At 40.7% G+C, this 23,628-nt stretch overlaps 1 protein-coding gene across 1 annotated transcript in view; it reads right to left on the reverse strand.

The window, feature by feature from the left end:
* Positions 1-271: 271 nt before the first annotated feature.
* nek3 (NIMA related kinase 3) overlaps positions 272-23,628 on the reverse strand; it is a 30,662-nt gene continuing 7,305 nt past the window's right edge. The window contains exons 4-13 of the mRNA XM_080732150.1: positions 23,011-23,094; positions 19,335-19,402; positions 18,686-18,772; positions 12,125-12,179; positions 8,699-8,899; positions 4,467-4,608; positions 4,085-4,216; positions 3,378-3,512; positions 2,879-2,996; positions 272-1,429 (exon numbers count right to left, since the gene is read on the reverse strand). Coding sequence (XP_080588276.1) covers positions 1,363-1,429; positions 2,879-2,996; positions 3,378-3,512; positions 4,085-4,216; positions 4,467-4,608; positions 8,699-8,899; positions 12,125-12,179; positions 18,686-18,772; positions 19,335-19,402; positions 23,011-23,094 — 1,089 coding nt within the window. The 3' untranslated portion in view covers positions 272-1,362. The remainder of the gene's footprint in view (positions 1,430-2,878; positions 2,997-3,377; positions 3,513-4,084; positions 4,217-4,466; positions 4,609-8,698; positions 8,900-12,124; positions 12,180-18,685; positions 18,773-19,334; positions 19,403-23,010; positions 23,095-23,628) is intronic.

Below are 23,628 nucleotides of genomic sequence, written 5' to 3' on the forward strand. Positions count from 1 at the left end.
GATAGGCCTGGGAGATTTGGACCCACGTGACCCTGTAATAGACACGCACAGCTGCTCCGGCCGGGGCCGTTCCGTGATTTCCTGCCTCCCAGAGCCAAGCCAAAGCCCAGATGTCCAGTGATTTCAATCTGCCGTGGACTGGACGTTGTTACCCAGGCAACCTGAAACACCTCGCAGCAGCTGTTCAGTGTAATACGAGGGGCGTGGAGCGTGTACACACAAACACCACACATCCTGATACCATCAGTAGCAGTTGTTTTTTATTGTCCAAGTATTGACACATGTGCTCCGGTTTGATACCATACAAGTAATAATTAACAAAAAAGCATTTTCACTGCAGGACGGTGCAGTAATTATATTAGCAAAAATTGTACACATTGTAAAAAGGTAATCAATAGTGCAGTTTCAAAACTGTGCCTTTTCTAAACACCAAAAACAACAACACATTAATAAATGTCTCCCAGTTAAATCAAACACAGTGATATTGGCATGCTAAGAGATTGTAGTGTCTGACAGTAATATTATTGTTATTATGATGGAGAAGTTTTGGGTCACTAGGAACTACGTAAAGGCATTGGATAATGTCTGCTTCGTGGTTTATTTAGCAATAACGATAATGATATGATAGTTACCTACTCCTCCCGCGAGGGAGATTCAGATATCGCAGCCCAACCCAGCTGCTTTTTCCAGCTTAACCCAGCTGAACCCAGTGCAGCCCACAAGGAGCGCGAGGGGGGGAGCAGTGATAGCTGGAGCGGGGAATCGTACCTGCGACCTCTGGGGCCTCCGGAGTCCTAGGTATGGACACTAACCACTCAGCCATCACTGCTCTTAATTACGACCGGTTGTATATTATCGGGGTGGGCGATATGGTGAATGATAAATATCGTTGAGACGATACAATAGCTCCACAATATGCTTTTCAGAGGGATAGTATAGATATAAATATGATTATTTTGGGGGTCACGGCCTGAAAAGGTTGAGGACCACTGCTAAAGATTGTGATACACTCAGGGAGCTGTCCAGCAGTGTTTCCCAAACGTTGTAGCTTGTGACCCAAAAACAAAATTAGACATTTGCCTGGGGACCCAAAACTAGTGAAGACAGCAGGTCTACAAGCTCACAACGCGTCGCTTTGTGCCGCGGTGTGAGCTTGTAAATCGGCTATTTTCATTACTTCTCAAACGTTTGTTTTCTAATTTATGGAATCGCTTTGATTTTTCTTAGTTTTCTTCATGAAATTTCAAAACAATAAATAAAAAAAAACATTGAATTCGTTTTTTAATTCCTGAAAACGTGTGCTTTTTTGGGAATGTAGGCAGTGTAGATCCATGTGGGGCCTCCATGCGTACGGAATGTACGTCAGTGTTCTAGAGACATTTGGTGGAGTTCCTCTATCCAGTCACAAGGACATTCATCCTCAAAGTCCCTGTGAAGAGATTGGTCCACTGTTGTTATTTCCTAACTGCAGCAAGTGTTTTATTTTTCCTTCTTGTTTTTTCCCCTTATTATATTAGTATTGTAGGCATATATTGTAGGCATATATTGTATTGTATCTAGTGTAAAAATGTTTTGTACAAATCAAGTTACACAAATTGTTACTCCTCAACGGATATGAGTAAAGAAAGTCTCACTTTCTCAGCTAAGTAAGTGATAAGACTACCGGTATTTTCTCCGTGTAGAAGGTATGCACATGCATAAAGTGAATGGCATATCGAGTGGAAAGGTGAGTTTAACGTTGTTTAACATTGTTTATTCCAATCATATAGGACTTTTCGGTTTGGATGTATGGGCTGTCAAGGCCAGAAAGTAGTTTTGTGCCACTTATAGGGCTGTCACGATTAGGACATTTTACATGACGATGTAAAAGTAAAATAATTGCGATTAGGCGATTATGTAATAATTGTGACAGCCCTAGCCACTTAGTAGGCTGTCACATGATGTCATGCGCATACCCTCTATTATCTCAATAGACCGTTTGTCAGCCTTCTGATTGGTCCCTGAGACTCCCTGACTGGCCAACCAGAAAAAAACATTCACTTTTTGCTATCGGGGGTGGAGTTTGTGCAGTGGAGAATGTTAAATGTGGCTTTCAAAACTGTCCGCAGTGCGCGACACGGCGATCGCCCGGTACGGCCGCGATCTCGGCCGTGATCTCGCTCATCATAATGAATAAGCTTCAACAAACTAGTTCACATGGACCATATCAATGGTCTAAGAGTCACGATTGGGTACATATATTTTAAATGGGCAGAATTACGAAAAGCCAGCCTATTATGTGAGGTTAGGATTATAGTTCTGTCCTCTTCCTACCCAGGATGCAATGCGCGGTCTATTCTCTTTCTGATGCAGAGGATTAAACTAATTAAAACATTTATTTTCGGGGGGAAAACTACTGTTTTGCTATGTAATTACTGTACCTTTTTCTTCCCTTTTTATTAATATCACGTAGATGTGTTTTTGTGGTACTTTATATAGCTGTAATGAGGCTATGAAGGGAAAAAAAATCCCATCCACTACCACTATAAAAGAATCTGCAAAGAGGATTCTGTCCCACTGGGATTAAACAAATTAAAACATATATTTTCGGGTAAACCCCCTGTTTTGCAATGTAACTACTGTACCTTTGTCTTCCCTTTTTATTAATATCACCTAGATGTTTTTCCTTTGGTACTTTATATAGCTGTAATGAGGCTATGAAGGGGAAAAAAAATCCCATTCACTGCCACTATAAAAACAATCTGCCCAGTGTCAAATGTCCTATCATAGTAACAGGGCAGAATGGGGCGGGATTTGCAAAAGGGCTTATTCCATTGGAAGGAAAGACAAGCTATGCTTAAAGGAAGGTGTGAGTTGTACAGTAGTGTAAAATGCTTACGTGTCCTCGTCATCGGAACGCGGCTCCAGCCTGTCCTCATCCAGGGACACTTCTTCCTCGGGGCCATCGGTGTGGTCAATGCATGGCAGGGACAGGGGCCCCAGCAGAGGGTTGTCACCTAGGGGTGGGGATACAGCGGTGACATACTGATGAAGATAAACCATAGCATATGACTGACCATATGAATGCAGCAATGATTGATGTTTTGAAAATGAATAACATTGACATGCATTCTTATCGTGTTGGCTAAACCTGGCAAAATTACATCATTGTGACTCGTAGTCGTAAACTTAAACACACACACTACGTTTTCTGGGAGCCCTAAAACAGTACAACGCACAAATCCCACAGGACGTGCAAGCATAAGCGCACAGACACTGCTATTATATTGAACTTTTACTCAAGTACAATTTGAACTCCGGACTTTTACTTGTAACAGAGACCTTTTCCACCCCTGTCTCTGTCACACTATTGCATGTTCCATGGACCTTCCACTGACCTTCTCCTCTGTGAATAGAGTAGGTTCTGAAGGCGGAGCTGAGCTGGACCTTCTCCAGTAGACTCAGAAGATCAGCTGGTGGATCCTTGTCCCATTGTCTCCTCCTCCTCTGTCTGACCTCCTGTTGCTGCTCCCCTGAGCACATTAAACAGTCCAACGTACAATATTTAGCCATTTTATTTGTGAACAGTACTACCAAAATGTCTCTGATGTGACTGAAAAGCATTGCGTTAGGAAAGCGCTTTATGATTATAAACAATCTTAGTCTATATTCTTTTTTCTCTTATACAGATGTGCCGTTTCAACTCAAACAACTAACAACGTTGTGAGCATGTAGATCTGCTATTTTCACAATTTGTGCCTCTAATATTTGACAATTTGGCCAATTTTTAATTTGTCATTTTAGAGGTATTGAAAAGTCCTTAAATTGTCACTTAAGAAATGTGCAGATGCCCTCTATACACTTAAACGTTATGTTGGTTTGTTTACTGTGGAGTGAGAAAACAATGTTCCACATTAAGTTAATCATCTGGGGGCCCCCCAAAATAATTTGGGGACCCCTCTGGGGGTCCTGACCCACAGGTTGAGAACCACTGTGGTAAAAGATGGCACGCTGTCAGAACCTGTGTGTGCGTGCATGGTAGAAGATGGCATGCTGTGAGAACCTGTGTGTGCGTGTCTGGTAGAAGATGGCATGCTATGAGAACCTGTGTGTGCGTGTCTGGTAGAAGATGGCACGCTGTCAGCCAGGAGACTGGCATCGCCCAGCGCCCGTAGCGCTGTGTCCGAGGGCACGGCCGACCACTGCTTACGAGCGCCGGGCTCCTCTGCCTCTATGCCTGGGGGAAGAAGATGTGATACTCTGTTTATCAGTCATTATTTTTATTTTATTGACTTAGCCACAGCCTAACTCAGCTTGCATTGAACAAGGTGTCAGTCCATAGCAGGGCTGCATTATTCACCATTACAAACTTAAATAAGTAACACGATATGTGATTTGTTATTACTTTTTTGTGTGTGTCATAAGAGCTTCAATGAGTTTAAGAATCAGCGCACTAAAAGAGGCGTGTCACCTCGTTGCTAGCTCACCTCCAGACGTGGAGGACGTGGTTACTAAGCTCTTCTGTGCCAGAAAGGCCACCACCTTCTCTCCCTCCTCTCTGCTCCACCCACCGGACCGCCGTTGTCCCCGCGCCGGGGGCGACCCCGCCCCCACCTCCGCCTCCGTCGCCTGCGGTGGAGGGACAGTGGTGGGAAAGGTACTCACAGTACTAACGTTACCCTAAGCATCAATACTGCTATATAGAAACACTGTTAGGCTGCACCCACAACAAAGTACCTATGAGAGGGGAATTCCCATTCCGCCGATGCATTTCAATGGGAAGGGGGCGGTTTCATGCCAGTAGAGGATATATGCGTGCCGCGCCGACCTTGCGTTTATGCTGGAGCAGATAAATTCTCCGGTCTTCCCCCTCTGTCTAATCGGGTGAGTCGAAGGCAGAATGGGGAGAGTTCTGGAAGTGACTGACAGGCGAGGCATTGGCTTTGGGACAGAATGCGCTCTCAGCGTTTTTAGTCAGCCACGACCATACTTTGGTGTGGGTGCATGCAGCCTTACAAGTAAAAGTCCGGAATTCAAAATTTACTTGAGTAAAAGTACAAAAGTGTTGGCAAACTTGGCATAAAAATGAAAAAGTGGTAACAAAAGGTACAATGCGACGCATTGTGAGCTTGTAGATCGTCTATTTTTCAAATGGAAATGTATATACTGTAGGGCTTAAGTGGTTACTGTATTGTTTTGTAATAATAATCAAAATCTATAAGTAACTAGTAACTAAAGTTTTCAAATACACGTAGTGGAGTAAACTGCAATAGTACAGTATTTTATCTGAGATGTATTGGAGAACAAGTAAAAGTATTGAAAATTGGAACCACTCAAGTAAAGTACAAATACCTCAAAGTTGCACTTAAGTAAATGTTACTTTACACCACTGGGGAGGGATCAAACTAAGCGCAGCGTGGTGAATGGAGAAGAAACATCACGTCAGTTCACACACGATACAAACCACACCTGAACTAACAGCCGCCAGGGCTTGTCCAGGGTCAGCTCCCACACGGGCTCACCAGCACAGCTGGGACTGGTGTTATGTAAGAGACCCCCCACCCCCCCTCACGACCCCATAGGCCAAGTGCAAAGTTCAAACTCTCCCTTTTTGGCTTTACGTCATGACTAACAACAGGTGTGCTGGTGGGAGCACTGCACAGAAGTGAGTGAATGAGTGGCTGTCAACCCCTTTTCACATCAAGGTAGGGCATTCACCAAATCACTATTCGACGTTGTTCACCGAAGTCGAATATTCGCTTATTTTTATTTTTTTATTGTTTTCTCTTTAAAAAATATATAGTTTATAAAGCTTGGCTAGATAGGAAGTCATACGAATGAGTTGTCAATGGTTCTCAAACCTTTTTAGGCTGTGACCCCCCAAAATAAACATATTTGAACTGGGGACCCCCACCCTGACAAGCACTTGGAATTGTAAGTATTACATTTAATGTGACTCGGTTCCGCAGATAAATATTGTGAAAATAGCAGATCTACATGCTTGTGAGCATGTAGATCGGCTATTTTCACAATGTTCTCCTCTTGCTCAGTTAATATTTGACAGTTTGGCCAGTCCTGTCGAATATTCGACTATTCGAATACTTTGAGGTAGAATAATTCGAATACTAAAAATCCCTATTCGTGAATGCCCTACATCAAGGTCCATCATTTATTCTCCATTTGATCCACGGATCACCATTTTGATGAGATTTAGCCTCTCAGACCCAAAACCTACCAATATTAAATATTGGTATAAAACAAAATTTTTGTTTTCGTTGGATAGTACGATTTTGTCCACGATTCCATGTTGTATTGATGTTGGTGCCATAGGAGAGATGAGAGGCCAACGTTGAGCAAAACAACAATTTTTCTACATTCTACTAATTGTGTGGACTTCTGGTAAACTAGGTAATGCAGATATTTAACAATGCAACTCTTGAGTTAAAGATCTATAAGGGTCCATTTGGTTACCAACTCTCCCTCATTTAGCTAGGGGACCACCTGGAACCTCCTCAAGAAAGGACCACTGGTTGAAAGCCACTCCTTTAGTGAGTGTGTGAGTGAGTGGAGAACCTCTCCTCTTGTGGCTGGTTTAATCCAGTGGTTCTCAACCACATGATTCTTTTGGTGGGTCCTCAGATGACAGTGAAGTGATAATTTAAGGACCTTTAAGACCCTTTTAATTAAAAATTAGGAACAAACTGTACTATAAAAACTGGTAAAACCTTGACCAAATTGTCAAATTATATAAGAAAGAGGCAACAATAAAAAATTAAAAAAACGTTATCAGTGGAACAGAGTCAAACTATGTATTGCCTCAAGTTAACTCCTACATTTCAAGTGCTTGTCAGGGAAGTTCAAATAGGATTATTTTGGAGGGTCAGGAGAACCACTGGTTTATTCAACTTCGGGAATCATTAGAGCAAACAGCCGCTCTACAAACTCATGGCACGCCATGAGTTTGTGTGCTACTTTGAACGGATTTTGTTCGCCCATTTTCGCCAAATGTTTATGTATTCCTGTGCATTGTTTGTAGATTTTTCGCCTATTATGAATTGGGACGCTAGGGTTCATGTGTATTAAATTGACTTGATTCAACCATAATGTTTGGCTTGACTTGATGTAGTTCATTTCTCTGTCCACAAGGTGCCACTGTTCTGCAAGGAATGCCATTTTATCCCATTTAGACCTGGAACCTTTCTAACCATTATTTCATACTTTAGCTATTAAAAAAATAGCAGATATACAAGCTCATCAAACTTTTGTAAATCAAATCTTTGCTTCTGTGGGGGTCCCCGACTGTCTATAAACACAACACAAGATATCTGTTTAAACACCTGAACTTGACCAGAGCGCTTCTATCTTCTGATCTGTGGAAAGGAAAATAAGGGCACTGTTTACCTATGTGCTGTTTTTACTGTTGCTACTCTTAAAAATATAAAATAACAAGTGTGAAACCACAGACATATTCAATCATAGCCATGTAGGTATTTGATAATTGGATTTGGAGGTATTGAGGTAAGACAGCCCCAGAAAGTAAAGAAATAAGTGTTAAATTGAGCGGTAATTAAAATGAAAGATTTACTTTTCGGGCAAGTGGGCATGGCCTTTTGGTAAAGTAAAACATAGGAGACCTGTACTTGCTCGATGGGAAAGTGCCTTTGAGACCCAACGTTTTCAGGCCAAGGACCCCTTAGTTGAGATAGAAATGAAGCAGGGACCCCGTCCCCCACAACCTGTTCATAGATTCCATATAGTTTTGTTGACAGCATAATCATCAGTGTATTTTGGATTCATGTCAATTTGTGTTTTCAAATATTTAACCACTTGAACCGTCAATACTTATTAAACTTGACCTTTCACTGTACTTAGTCTGCTCTTTCTACACAACGCCTCGCACGTTGTGAGCTTGTAGATCTACTATTTTTTGCTAAAGTTCTCTGAATATGGACGCTAGGGTTCAAGTGGTTAGTATAAAAAAAGGAGGAAAAAAGTTTCTCTCACACAAAGATTTGGAGGACCCCCTGTAGTAACTCTGAGGACCCCCTAGGGGTCCCGGACCCCCTGTTGAAGACCCCTGTGGTATACTAACCCTGCCTGGTGGAATGTTAACCTGGTGAATACTACTAACCCTAACCCAAAACCTCAGTAAAACTATGCCTAAACCTAACCCTAACCCTTGGGACGTCGAAATATCGAGATTTTACCAGAACATCATTCTTTGGTAACCGGAAAACTCGCCCTAAAACAAACTCAACCCAAACTCGTTTCCCAACGGGTCTGTGGCCTTAAGCTAGATGCAGAATAGACTAAAATCAAATATTTGCTTCTGGGGGTCCCTGGAACAATATTTTGTGATGGGGGTCCGTGGCCAAATACATATCATTCTGGGGGTCCTTCACATGACAAAGTTTGAGAAACACTGATGGCAACATAAGTTTCTTTTCAGAAAATTGTTATGATTTAGAAGACATTTGTAGAATGTGCCTATCAGTGGTTAAGGACCCCCAAAATGTATTTTTGGCCGTGGACCCCCATCTCAAAATATTTTGTTCCACGGATGTACCCCTATCGCAAACTTTTTTGTTCCAGGGACCCCCAGAAGCACAGATTTGATTTTAGTCTAATCTGCATCTAGCTTAAGGCCACAGACCCGTTGGGAAACGAGTTTGGGTCGAGTTTGTTTTAGGGCGAGTTTTCTGGTATTCCTTCTTATTACCTGGGAAGGCAGATGTGCGCGCAGCAGCCGCGCCACCCGGTGGGAGCTGAGGATGGTGCTGAGGGAGGGCCGGTCCTTGGGGTTGGTCTTGAACATCTGCTTGAGCAGGTAGTGCAGCTCGTAGGGCAGGTGGGCCGGGAGGGGGGGGAAGGAGCCCCTGCACACCTTCAGGATGAGAGCCTTCCAGCTGGACGCCTGGAACTGTACACGGAGAACGGTGGTGGTGGAGGAGGAGGACAGTTGTCACTTAACCCGTACTAAGACCTGGAATTATTTCATATTTTAGCAATTTTTAAAAGTCGTGAAGATTTGTTAAAATCTTTGAATACATGTATTTTTAAAGCAAACCTTTGTAACTCAAATTTTGCTTCTTGGGGACCCTGCCTGGTACTAAATATTTTGAGATGGGGGTTCGTGGCCAAATACATATAATTTTGGGCGTCCTGGACATGAAAAGATTTGAGAACCGCTGACATAGAAACATGCGTTTTTCAAAAACCTTGGAAGGATTTATTTAGTCGACTAATATTAGACTAAAACTAAAACTTTTCAGGTGACTAAATTATGACTAAATCTAAATGACATTTTATTCAAAAGACTATGACTAAAACAGCACTGTCAATACAAAACGAACGGTTTTGGACATACAAGGTTTCCACCCGACGACAACGATATACAGTATCATAATGTATTCTTCCATCTACACGGCCGGTTTGCACGGTTTTTGGCATAGATTTTACACCTATGCTCTTCATCAGTGAAGCCTGTGTATAAAAATGTGCAGCACAAGCCACACACATAACAAGGTTCCTCTGGACCTGGCCCGGGTCGTAACATCTGAGCCAAAAGAAAACAAGCGTGCAAACACACACGCACGCACATTCTCTCTCTCTCTCACACACGCACGCACGCACGCACGCACGCACGCACGCACGCACGCGATTTCCAAGCGGATTTTTTTGTTTGAAAGCTGTGAACAGTGGGCACACACGTGGTGCATCAGCTAGGCATGGGCGTGCACTTTTTACACAATTGCGCAATTACATGGAAGTCTATGGTAACCATGGCAACGTGGGACATTGAAGAGAAAAAATCATTGCAACATAAGTGTTAAGTACTGTACTCAGGCCAAGGACCCCTTAGTTGAGATAGAAATGAAGCAGGGACCCCGTCCCCCACAACCTGTTCATAGATTCCATATAGTTTTGTTGTTTGACAGCATAATCATCAGTGTATTTTGGATTCATGTCAATTTGTGTTTTCAAATATTTAACCACGTAAATACTTATTAAAGGAGTAGTTCACCCCCAAAATGACTTTTTTTCTATTGATTAGTCACGCCATGGAGACTAGAGTTCAATAATATTTTTAGTTTTTTGTCGCATTCCTAAGACAAAAATGTGATAACAATAAATTTACCCCCATTCGTTCCGGATGGGGACCCTTTTTGAAACGGGTTCCCATCCGGAATCAATGGGGGTAAATTTACTCGAATCAAATTTTTGTCTTAGGAATGTGACAAAAACCAAAAAATATTATTGAACTCTACTCTCCATGGCATGAGTAATCAATAGAAAAAAAGTCATTTTGAGGGTGAACTACTCCTTTAAACTTGACCTTTCACTGTACTTAGTCTGCTCTTTCTACACAGCTGAGTTTTGAGATATTTGTACTTTAATTGAGTATTTCCAATTTCCAATACTTTAACTTCTACTCCACTACATCTCGGATCCAAATATTGTACTTTTAGTCCACTAACATTATTTGAAAACTTTAGTTACTAGTTACTTTGCAGGTATGAATTATAATATTTAAAATACACAAACCACTTTAGCCCTATTTCATCCCTAGACTGATGCGACGCGTTTTGAGCTTGTAGATCAGCTATTTTCAAACATTTTGTACTTTTACTTTTGATGCCAACACTTTCATACTTTTACTTAAGTACATTTTGAATTATGGACTTTTACTTGTAACGGAGTACATCTCCATTGCAGTATTGATACTTTGACTTAAGTACAAAATGTGAGTACTCTTTCCACCACTGCGTATCACTATTAAAATACATCGTTACAGCCCTACCTCCAACACAACACGCCCTGGGCTGCCACTGCAGGCCCTTCTCCAAATATTGTCAATGAATCATTGTGACGCAAGACGACTTGACAAGACATCTCTCCCTGCACAGCGAGAGATACTGTGAGCCTGTTGTTGTGAAATGAGAGAGGGAGAGGACGGTGTGCTCAGCCAGGGACGTGCTGGGCCCCTGATTCAGCCCCGGAAAAAGAGTTGGAGAGGCCCTCATTGCGCGCTATAGAGAGAGATCTCACACGCACGCACATTCTCTCTCTCTCTCACACACGCACGCACGCACGCACGCACGCACGCACGCACGCACGCACGCAAATCCGTTCAGGCATTCATGATTTATGGGCCATTATGTTTTCTTCAGATGTAAACAAACATGGCTGCCATGTTTGAAATAATGGGTTGGTATGGGGGTTAAACATGCAATTTCGCGATCGCGATCATGCCTAATACATTTCTGGAGGTCCAAAATTTCTTTTTTTTTTTTTTTAAATTTTGATTTTTTTATTATTATTATTTTTTTTCAAAAACGGCCCAAACTCGGGAAACTCGGGGTTGGCACAGCGTTGGTATCAATACAAACTCGGGAAACTCGGGGTTGGCACCAGATGTGTTAAGTAAATGTACTTTACACCACGCGCATCACGATACAAGGTTAACGATACGATACATTGACGATATTGGTTAATTCATGGCGATACGATTCGATTAATTGATTTAAAATCGATATATTAACTATTTATCAAAGCGATTGAATCTGTGTGAAACGTGTCAGTAGTGTCAAAAAATGTTTTTACCTCGATAGACCAAGAGTAGCTATATGGAAAGGAATTTGTAAAAATGTTTAATTAGACCCCTCTTTTTTATTTTCCCTCTTAAAGTTGCAAAATACAAGGCACAAATACTTAGTTTCCATACAATCGATTATTTGCAAAACGATTCGATACCGATTATATGCATTGTAAAACGATATGATACAAATTAAAATGGATTTTTCCATTCAGTTACTCTATCGTTACACCCCTAGTTGGAAGGTATATCGTCGTTGTCGGGTGGAAACCTTGTATGTCCAAAACCGTTCGTTTTGCATTTATCCTTTTAAAAAATGATTCAAACTAGTGAAAACAGCCGATCTACAAGCACACCACGCCTCGCGGTGCGAGGCGTTGTGTGCTTGTAGATCTGCTGTTTTCACTACTTTTGTGCGACGGCCTTGTATGGTGAAGCAGGGCTTCGCTTTGCGATAACATGTACACATTTGAAACTTGGAGATACGAGGTTTCTGCCCGACAGTGGCGGTATGGATTGGGGGAGGGTGAGTGGGTGGGGAGTTCGTACCGGGTGTCGCAGGGTGCAGAGCTCGTAGAGGACACATCCCAGAGACCACACATCACTACAAAACACACAGAGAGAGAGAGAAAACACAGCAGGTTAGTCATTCACAAAGGTACTTTAGGAAGAGAGAAGAGGAGCACTCGTCAGCAACGTGGTTCATATAAACATTCGTCTAGGGTGCACGGCTCAGGCAAATATTGAACGTAGAACAAGGACGCCAGCACTCACTTTAGAATGAATTCTTCTTGTTTATTAAAGGGTATCACCCCCAGCAGCCGTCAGAACATACGGACGTTTCGGCCAGCAGGCCTTCCTCAGCGTGTAAACTGAAGACATATACACATTGTGTCACTTATAAAGGGGACCTTGGTGTCACACACAGAACGGTCCGAGTGAAACAAATTTCATTTTCTTCAATGTACAAGTAGTTCCCAACATTTTCTTTCTTTATACATGTTTTTAAATATACCACGGGGTCATATTAAACAAGAGAAAAAAGAAAAAATATACAAGAAATAAGAAAAACATTAATTCCATTTTTAAAAAACAAGTTTTCAACCCAATACCATTGTCTGTGCAGGTCAGGGACCCCAATATAACGACAGACTCATACTGACTCAAAAACCTATAAAGGTCGAAAAATAGAAAAATAGAAAACTTTAAAGACACACTTAAGTGTTACTCACACTTCCTTCAGAGAGAGGAACTACGTAAACTAGAAAGTCCACAAAATTCAGTATTTTTTAGAAATTAAGAATTTCAAGCATCAAGCCTTGTAAATTTCACAAAAAACATCCCAACAGTAGCTCTTCATTGAGCCCCTTCGGATGCTCAGTTTGGAGGGTGTGGATCCACCATGCCTCTCTCTGAAGGAGTAATTTATCACGATCCCCTCCTCTTTTTAGAGGGAGAATCACCTCTATACCTTAGAACCTTAAGTCACAGATTTTGTGTCCCACCGAGTTAAAATGCCTCGCTACAGGCGATTTCACATCACTGTTCCTAATATTACTTTTATGTTCTGATATCCTGATTTTAAGTTCTCTTTTGGTTTTTCCTACATAGCACAGGCCGCAGGGGCATTTTAATAAGTATACCACAAACTTCGTTTTGCAAGTGATCACACTCTTTACATTAATTTTCTTCCCTGAATGAGGATGTAGGATATGATCACTTCTGATCATCGCGTTGCAGTGAACACAGTTGTAGCAGGGAAAATTCCCAGTAGTTAAATCAGATAAAAAGTGTTTAGGTGGGACGTATACATCTGCCCTTACTAGGGAGTCTCTAACACTTTTCGCACGTTTGTGCGCAAAAATAGGAGTCTCTCTAAAAACATGTCCAACATTCGGGTCACTGGAGAGGACATGCCAGTGCTTCTTTACTGAGTTCTTCATGTCACTACATAAAGGGGAGAATGTGGTTGCTAAAACCAACTTAGAGCCCCCTCGCCTGGCAGGCTTAGGAGTCAGCAGGCTTGCTCTCTCTCTGTCTCTAGCTTTTTCTACATTCAAGTTGAGTACTTTATTACTATACCCTTTAGTTTGAAATCGCTCACACAAATCCTTCGCTTGCCTCTCAAAGGCAGTATCTGTGCTGCAGATTCTTTTAGTTCTGAGTAATTGGCTGTAAGGTAGGCTTTTCTTTAATCCCGAAGGATGATAACTAGAAAAATGTAAATAATTGTTTCTGTCAGTTTGCTTCCTGTAAACACATGTGGTTAGTTCATGGACCTCTCTTTGAACCAATACATCCAAAAATGACACAGACTCTCTACTATACTCTAAGGTAAAGGAAATAGAGTCCATTCTAGAGTTAACGTACACTTTAAACTCCTCCAACTGCTGAACTGACCCCGAGAAAATGAAAAACACATCGTCAATATATCTGAACCAACACTTTAACCAAGGCAAAAACGGGTTGTTGTTATATACAAAGTCACTCTCAAATTTTCCCATGAACAGATTTGCATAGTTAGGAGAACATGGACTCCCCATACTCACTCCTTGACATTGTAGATAATAGGCATTTTCAAATTTAAAGTAATTTTTGTTTAACACCAATTGAGTCAGTTCAATTAAAAAATCAGTCGGAGGGGTTTGTGCCTCTCTCTGGCTTAAGAAATGAGCCAGAGCATCCAGGCCTTCTCTGTGTGGAACATTTGTATATAGACTTGTCACATCCATAGTGCAGAGATAATCTGAGTTACCAGTATCTTGAACAGTTTCCAATTTATTTAAAAAATCTGTTGTGTCTTTAACAAAAGACGGCAGCTTGAAAACCATTTATTTTATGTGTAAATCTATATATTTCGACAAAGGTTCTGTTAAGGATTGCGTACCAGCTACTATGGGCCTCCCTGGGATAGGCTCCACTAGAGTTTTATGTATTTTAGGTAGAGTGTAGAAAATCGGTCTAACTGGATGCTTTTGGACCATAAAGTCAAATTCATTTTTAGAAATCAATTTATTCTCCAGCGCCTTCATCAAGAAGGTCTGGATTTCTTGCGAGAACTTCGCTGTAGGATCAGAGTTCAAAGGCGTATAAAATAAATCATTACCCAACTGTCTCATGATTTCAGCCCTGTAAGAGGTTTTATTCAACAACACAATAGCTCCCCCTTTGTCTGCATTTCGTATAACCACAGTATCATCTTTAGCTAACTCAGTCAAAGCTTGCCTCTCTGAAACAGATATATTCGAATGCAGTTCCTCTCTCTGAAGGAAGTGTGAGTAACACTTAAGTGTGTCTTTAAAGTTTTCTATTTTTCGACCTTTATAGGTTTTTGAGTCAGTATGAGTCTGTCGTTATATTGGGGTCCCTGACCTGCACAGACAATGGTATTGGGTTGAAAACTTGTTTTTTAAAAATGGAATTAATGTTTTTCTTATTTCTTGTATATTTTTTCTTTTTTCTCTTGTTTAATATGACCCCGTGGTATATTTAAAAACATGTATAAAGAAAGAAAATGTTGGGAACTACTTGTACATTGAAGAAAATGAAATTTGTTTCACTCGGACCGTTCTGTGTGTGACACCAAGGTCCCCTTTATAAGTGACACAATGTGTATATGTCTTCAGTTTACACGCTGAGGAAGGCCTGCTGGCCGAAACGTCCGTATGTTCTGACGGCTGCTGGGGGTGATACCCTTTAATAAACAAGAAGAATTCATTCTAAAGTGAGTGCTGGCGTCCTTGTTCTACATTCACAAAGGTACCCCATGACAAAAATCCACTCGTCCTAGACAATTCTCGCTCCTGGCCGCCAAATTGTGGAATAAAAACTCCCTGTCGCACTTAGGACAACAGACTCACTCCCTAGCATGTGGAGAGCAAATCCCTAGCAAATCCCTAGCCTCCTTCAAAATTGGTATGAAAAGTCACCTTCAGGCGGCTGCTACCCGTGACTTGTAAATAGACTAAGCCCCCATGCTCCCCCCCACCCCTTTTTTCTGCCTTTGTATTTGATGTTATGCTTTTTCTGCTTTTGAAATTGATATTATCCTAGATAAAGTACTATGTTCTATCCGTCTGTCTTTCAATGTTATATGAGATACTTAAAGTGTGGTTCCTGTGGAAATAAGCTTCGTCTTTCTAGGCTCTCCTTTTAGTTGACCTTGTACCAGTGATTTGTACTGTCATGAAACTGTACTTGTTTCTATTGCAATCTTCTAATAAATTCTTCAATCAATCAATCAATAGCTTCCGCCGTGGCCTGAAGACTCACCTCCTCAGACTCCACCTAAGCCCATAACACTTACCGTAGCACTCGCCTACCCTCAATGACCATACATGAAAGCTAGATAGAATTTTTAGGTTTTATATCAAGTTTTCACTGAATAGGTGCTTGGTCTTCTTCTCTAGATTAATATTTCTATGCATTTGATGTATTGATGTATTACCCTGTGTAAGAGCCAAAATCGGCAAAAAGCACCTGTGAATTTATGTGACCATGAGGGGGCGATGTTAGCTATAAAAGTGTCAAGTTCAGTGGCACCGCACCGTTAGGAGGATTGACCCGGAAGGGCAATGGTTTTTGACCGCAAACATGTGTGCAAATCTTTGAATATATGTATTTTCAAAGCGAACGCTTGCAACTCAAATTTTGCTTCTGGGTGATCCCTGGAACTAAATATTTTGAGATGCGGGTCCGTGGCCAAATACATATCCTTTTGGGGGTCCTTCACATGAAAAGGTTTGAGAACCATTGACATAGTCTCTCAAGAACAAACTAACTGAGCTCCATTTAAGTGAAAAGGACCTTTTCTTTGACGATGGCTGGCCAGATTGCTGACATAGAAACATAGGGTTTTTCAAAAAATCTTAGAATCAGGTCAAAATTCTAATTTTCACGACTTTTCAAAAATAGCAGATCTACAAGCTCGCAGCGCGGCACTCGGTGCCGCGCTGTGAGCTTGTATGTCTGCTATTTTTCAATAGTTAAAGCATAAAATGATACACAATAACCCGTTCTAAATGGGTTAAACATGATAAGGCGCGAGTTGTTTGTACATTAATTCATCTCTGATATGTCTATGGAACCTGGAAAGTGGCTGTACTATGCACGGTGAAGTAATAAATATAAACGCTTTGCATCAAGAGCTGACCACATCGTATCATTAGAACATCGACAACCAGCAAATGTTTGGTATTAATTGGACCAAACAACATCAGCGCGTCAGCCAGGTCTAACTACGGGCTCAACCCCTCAGCAGCTCTCCGTATAGGACGGGACTAGCGGCTTCAATACCCTGCTTATTCTAAGTCTCTGGATTAAGAGCATCTGCTAAATGCCTAAATTGTAAAGGAAAGGTACTCTCATTATTTACTAGGTTCAAGGTTGTACTTTATTGATACGTCTTTTGTACAGGTACATAAGAGTAAAATTTGTTTTTGTTTGGCATCCTTCACACAATGCAGTCGTATATCAAAAAACAATATAATAACAGCAAACCACATCAAAAAATAATAATAATAATAATCTAAAAAGGTGTAAATAATAGTAAGTAAAAAAAAGTAAAAACAGATAAAATAAAGTGCAAAAGGCAAAAAGAGCAACAGGAAAAGAAAAGAGCATCCTCAGATGTACATGTGCAAAAAGTGTGGCATATTCTATACGCCACAGCATATTTTTCCAGTAGTTGCTACTGTACTGTACTTAACTTAATTTGTAAACATCTTCACAGTGTGTTCTATGTGCAACAGATTAATATATTCAACTTCACAGTATGCATTGCACTAGAGTAAAAGTATCAATACTGCAATGTAGAAATCTTCTGTTAGGGCACGCCAGGTCACACCAAAGTAGGTTGCCAGCTGATCAAACTCTTTTTGTGAGCAGCTGACTAAAAGAAACCGGCATTTACTGTACGCAGAGAACACACACACCTCTACTGGCATGAAACCGCTGGCATGAGTCCCAATCCTACTGCGTGTACAATTTAGAATTTAGGCATTTAGCAGACGCTCTTAATCCAGAGCGACTTACAATAAGCAAGGTAATACATCAACATTAATACATCAAATGCATAGAAATATCAATCTAGACAAAAAATAACGTAGGTAGACAAGCACCTAATCAGTAAAAAAGCTTTATATGAACTAAGAAAAAGGCTATTTAGCTTTCATGTGTGGTTGTTGGGGTAGGCGAGTGCTACGGTAAGTGCTATGGGCTAAGGTGGAGTCTGAAGAGGTGAGTGTTCAGTCCACGGCGGAAGCTAGGGAGTGAGTCTGCTGTTCTAAGAGTGACAGGGAGTTTAATCCACGGTTTGGGAGCCAGGTCAGGAAGGGGGCGAATTGTCTAGGACGGGTGGATTTTTATCCCTATCTCTCTCCCCATTCCTGTCAGTCTACTGTCCTATCAATAAAGGCATAAAGAAAAAAATAAAAGAAAAAATAAGAAAATATCAGATTAGCTCATTGTGAGCCTGTAGATCTTGTAGATTTGGAAAACTTGGTCCACACAAAACAAAGCTTGCAGAGAAAAAGCACATGATAGAAGAGACAAAAAATCACAAGAATCTAACCTGACCAGCCAGATGGTGGCAGTAGTGCGTAGGCTACCGCCCTACTTTACCATCTGAGATCTCTCGGTGAGAGTTGATAACACTCGTAAAGTCCCGGGCCGGACCAATCAGCGGCAGCTATGGGCGGGCTCTGAGCGGCCCATGAGTCTGATTGCACACCACGTGGAAACCCAGGAGGCGGATTCTGGGTGTAACGTCATGCAGACAAGCCAATATGAGTGGTTGGAGTTGGCACTCCCAGACTGTGATAGAGAGACGGCCCCATCCAATCACCTGCTAAAGAATTTGAAAAAATGGCCCGCCCCTTACATCGAGTCTGCCGGAGCAGTCCCAGATGATAGTAGCAGAGCGGTATGCAGCCAGGCAAACGCACTGCTGCTATCATCTGGCGCAGTCAGGTTAACAAGAATCAGCACAAAATTAAAAGTGAGCAATGAGGGCCAAGTACGAGTCGAGCAATTATGGCTGTGTTATCACTACACTGATGAATGCGTGGACGTTATTTACCCAAAGCAAGCAAATGGGGAACGTGATCGTACCTCTTATTGTTGTATGGCTTATTGTCCCAGATCTCTGGAGATACATAGTACGGCGTTCCCACATATGTATTAGCATAGGCCCTTGAGCTGCAAAAAGCACACAATTAAGAACAAATAAGTGTCCTGTCTCTTGTATAACCCATGAATTATTTTATACTTTAGCTATTGAAAAATTGGCAGGTCTACAGCTCACAGCACGGCACAGAGTGCGGAGCTGCGAGCTTGTAGATCTGCTATTCTAGAAAAGTCGTGAAAATGTACGCAAATCTTTGAATATATGCATTTTTAAAGCGAACATTTGCAACTCAAATCTTGCTTCTGGGGGTCCCTGGAACTAAACATTTTGAGATGGGGGTCGGCGGCCAAATACATATAATTCTGGGGGTCCTTGACATGAGGGTTAGGGTTAGCAACACTGACATCGATTTCTCAAAATAGCAGATCTACAAGCTTGCAGGGTGGCACTCGGTGCAATTTACAATCTAGGGGTCTATGACATAAAAATGCAATAACATGACAAAGTGAACCAGAAACATACGTCTACAAACTTTATAAAGGGAAGAAAAGGATGCTTATTTCTCTTCTTGATGTCTATACATTGCTTGGCAGATTTTCTAACAAGATTCAAGGTGTGATTGTTTTTCTTTACCTATTCAGAACACACGCTGAGCCAAAGTCCCCGAGTTTAATCGTTCCACTAGCTGTCAGGAAGATGTTCTGGGCAAAAAAGAAGAAAACAAGACAAGAAATGATGACTCTAAAACAGGGGGTTTCAAACTTTTTTGACTCAAGGCACCCCATACATATGTGTCCCACCGCGGCTGGGAGCCAGTCATCTCGGGTGGATTCATTATTCCCTACAGCCATTATGACGTTTTTTTTTTCTCTCTAAAAAAGATAATGCCACAACAGCATCTCATAATATCTAGGCTACATTTTACTTAAACGCCAGAAATTAACTCTGCATGTAAATAAGACTTTTTTTAATTAATGTGAGAGATCGGGACATAATTTAGTTGGTCCTCCCAGAATATGGCTAAAATGATAGTCCTAGCCAGCCTGTGTTAGCCCTTTGTAGCCAAATGCGGTAATATCGAGACTCCATTGCTTAGCGATATTTATTCCGGTATTTATTCTGTTCATTTAATGCCACGTATGTTCCAAATGAACAATTATTAACCACGTAATGTTGTTATAATGATTTAATCTATTATTTATTTATTATTCCGCTTTTCTTCTTCTCGGGCTTTGGAGGAAAAAATTATCCGCTTCCTGCCTGGAGGCGCCTGTGATTGGCTTCGACTCGTGACGTATGTGTTTTACTTCCGCAAACGGTGCGGTCCTTTGTCGTTGAGTTAGCTTAGCATTGAATAGAACAGTGTCCTCTAAACTAATCTAGTTTTAACGTTCAGAGCGGATTAAAACAATATAATCCGAGGCACCCCTACATTATAATTTTCACTCCCAGCACCTTATATTTGTAGCATATCGTTGTTGTCGGGTGGAAACCTTGTATGTCCAAATCCATTGGTTTTGTATTTATCATCTATAAAATGTACTAAATTGCGAGGCGTTGTGTGCTTGTAGATCGGCTGTTTTCACTAGTTTTGTGCGACAGTCTTGTATGATGAAGCAGGGCTTTGCTTTACCAAAAGACGTACACATTTGAAACGGCTTTCTGCCCGACAGTGACAATATTTTAGTGATTATGTTGCGAGGAAAACGTTGAGATAATAGCCATTTTGGTTAGAACTGACTGAAAATAACTTTGTAAGTTTAAAATGATACTAAATATTTTTTTCAAGTGTTCAAATAAATTCCAAATATTATCAAATTATCTCGTGGCACCTCTGGATTGCCGTCACGGCACACCAGGGTGCCCCGTCATCACCCACTTTGAAAGCCCCTGCTCTAAACGACGGTGGCGATACAGTATAAAGAAAGAAAGGGCAGCCAGCCGCGGAAAACAATGATGATATTGTGTCCAAGTGGAGATAATGCAGTAACTTTATCTCCATCATCAGCAATTCTATTGTGGCTTGTTTTGTTGTGTTCTGTTGTGCACATAGTTACTGATGGGATTCTGTCAACTGTCTCGCAGGCTGCACACTGTGTGCCAAAATATCTCCTTGTTGTCGGTGTGGAAAAACCTTGTATGTCCAGAACCGTTAACTTTGTATGTATCATTTTAAAAGCGATTTAACCTGTTTAGTCCTAGAATTATTTAATGCTTTAACTATTGAAAAATAGCAGATATACAAGCTCACAGCTTGTACACAAGTCTTTGAATATATCTTTTTAAAAGCAAACATTTGTAACTCAAATATTTGCTTCTGGGCGGTCCCTGGAACAACATATTTTGAGATGGGGGTCTGCGGATGAATACATATGATTTTGGGGGTCCTTGAGACATGAGAAAGTTTGAGAACCACTGATTTAGAAGAAGGATTTAGAAAGACATTTATAGAATCGGTTCAAACATGTTCAAAGACTTGGACAAATGTTCACTATTTTCAAAAATAACTTGTATATCTGCTATTTTGTTAATAGTTAAAGCATAACATAAGGGTTAAAGTGGCTCAAATCCAATTAGGTTCAGGTCTAAATGGGTAATAGTGAAAATAGACGATCTACAAGCAACGCCTCGCACCGCGAGGCACTGTGTGCTTGTAGATCTGTTATTTTCACTAGTTTTGTGCGACAGTCTTGTATGATGAAGCAGGGATTTTACTTTACAAAAAATAAAAACTTAAAAATGTGAAACTTGGATATACAAGCTTTCTTCTGCCCTACAGTGACGATGTGCTGGTTACTGTTATGGCTCTGTCTGAGGGTACAAAAACATCAGGAGGATTCTTCCTCACATTGGATTTTCTATTTTATAAAAACAACATTGCTGGGAATAAAGAAATGTACACTATAAATGTGTCATATATGTCATACTGTATGGAGGATTTGGCAGCAAATGAAAAATGTGGTTTGTTGTGTAGCATTTACTCTTGAGAAACAGAATTAATTATTAAGGTAATGTTCATAATAAGCAAACGTTCATACGAACATAGCCTTTCATACAACAAGACATAATTTATTTAGTCAGTGTAGTGGTTAAAAAAAAGGAGGGAGCCAAGGATAGACCTCTGGGGAACTCCGGTTCAATGAAGTATATACTGTAGGGTTAAAGTGGTTAACATAAATCAATTCATTTATTATTACTAAATGCAGGGCTGTTTATTTTATATGCATGTACTGGGAAGCATAACGTAGAGCCTGCATGTTAAACATGCTAATGCGCTATTGCAGATCAGTGTTCATTTCCTTTGAATAAAACAAAGAAAAATGTGCTTCGACGAATACCTTTTTTTTTTTCACTGATGAAAACTAAATAAAAACTATGATGACTAAAACTATGACTAAAATATAATGACAATTTCGTCAACACTAAAGAGGGACTAGTGGAGAAGAGATCCAGCAGAACTAAAAGACCAGTCATTTATGTTTAGTTGAGTGCAGGTGTCACTCTCGGGTGTCAATAGCCGATCTACAAGCTCACTGCGTGTGAGCTTGTAGATCGGCTATTTTCAGCACACGGTTGAGTGTCAAATCAGGCATTTCAACGCCATCACAGCCGGCCAAGATACATTTTAGTCGACTTAATCAACTGCAGATTTAGTCGACGGCAATCTTAGTCAACTAAAAGTAAAACATTTCAGATGACTAAAATATGACTAAAACTAAATGGAATTGTATTCAAAAAACGTATGACTAAAACTAGGGGTGAGCGATATGGTGATAATTATCGTTGAGACGATACAATGTCTCCAAGATATGCCTTTTCAGAGGTATCGTATATATCGTGATACAATTGAGGGAGCCTTGTTAAAAATCCTGTTTAATCGTTAATACAGAGATTCATTGCCGAATTCAATTTAAACCTGCATTTTGGTCTAAAAATCAGTGGTTCTCAAACTTGTCAAGGTCTCCACTTAACTCTGACAGTATACAAATGAAACCAAATGGAAACCAAATGAAACCAAAGGGTCCATTTGGTTTCATTTGTATACTGTCAGAGTTACATACTTGTAAAGTTCAATTTAGACCTCCCAAAAGGAACCCAGAGAGTCTAGTTTTTGTCAAGTAACTTGAAAATTAACCATAAAAACCAATGTAAAATCGTTTATCGTGATACAGCTAGGAAAAATATTGTGATATTGTATTTTTCCATATCGCCCACCCCTAACTAAAACTAAATCAAAGTTGGGTGGAAAAAACAACACTGATATAGAGCTGAATTGACTTTATCTGTGTGACAGGATTGTAACGTTTACCTTGGATTTCAGATCCCTGTGCAGAACCTTTTGATCGTGGACGTGCTTCGTGCCTGCACACATCTGAGCAAACCATCTCAGAATCTATAGGAGGGGGGAAGGGGAGATGGCAAACTTCAAATAAATAAACCAACAAATCACATTGTAGCTCATTTAGCTTGACGCTTTAACGGCTGTAGATGTTCCATCGTCGATAGATTGTATATTGCTCACTTTATTCATTGTAGATTGAATGTACAGTTAGTAGGCTACACACATTGATCTGTATCGCCACTGTTGGGCAGAAACCTTGTTTCTCCACCCCATATTTCAACTTTTTATTTGATTTTTTTTTGGGGGGGGGTACGATGAATGCCGTACTTGGTCATACAAACAGTCGTGGAAAAAGTACTCAAATGTTTTACTTAGTAAAAGTAAAAAAGGTAAAGTAAAAGGATCAATACTGCAAAGTAGAAAAACTCTGTTACAAGTAAGGGTGCCCTCACACCAAAATACCTATGAGAGTGGAATCCGCGGTCCGCCAATTAGTCCAGTAAAAATAAAGCTGAGGTTGGAAAAAATTGTGTTATTTAGTTTTTCAACTGATTCTGGCAGGAAATTAGGTCTACTAGCCAGGAT

The sequence above is a fragment of the Nannobrachium achirus genome (assembly GCF_963921795.1).
Source record: "Nannobrachium achirus genome assembly, chromosome: 8".
NCBI lineage: Eukaryota > Metazoa > Chordata > Actinopteri > Myctophiformes > Myctophidae > Nannobrachium > Nannobrachium achirus.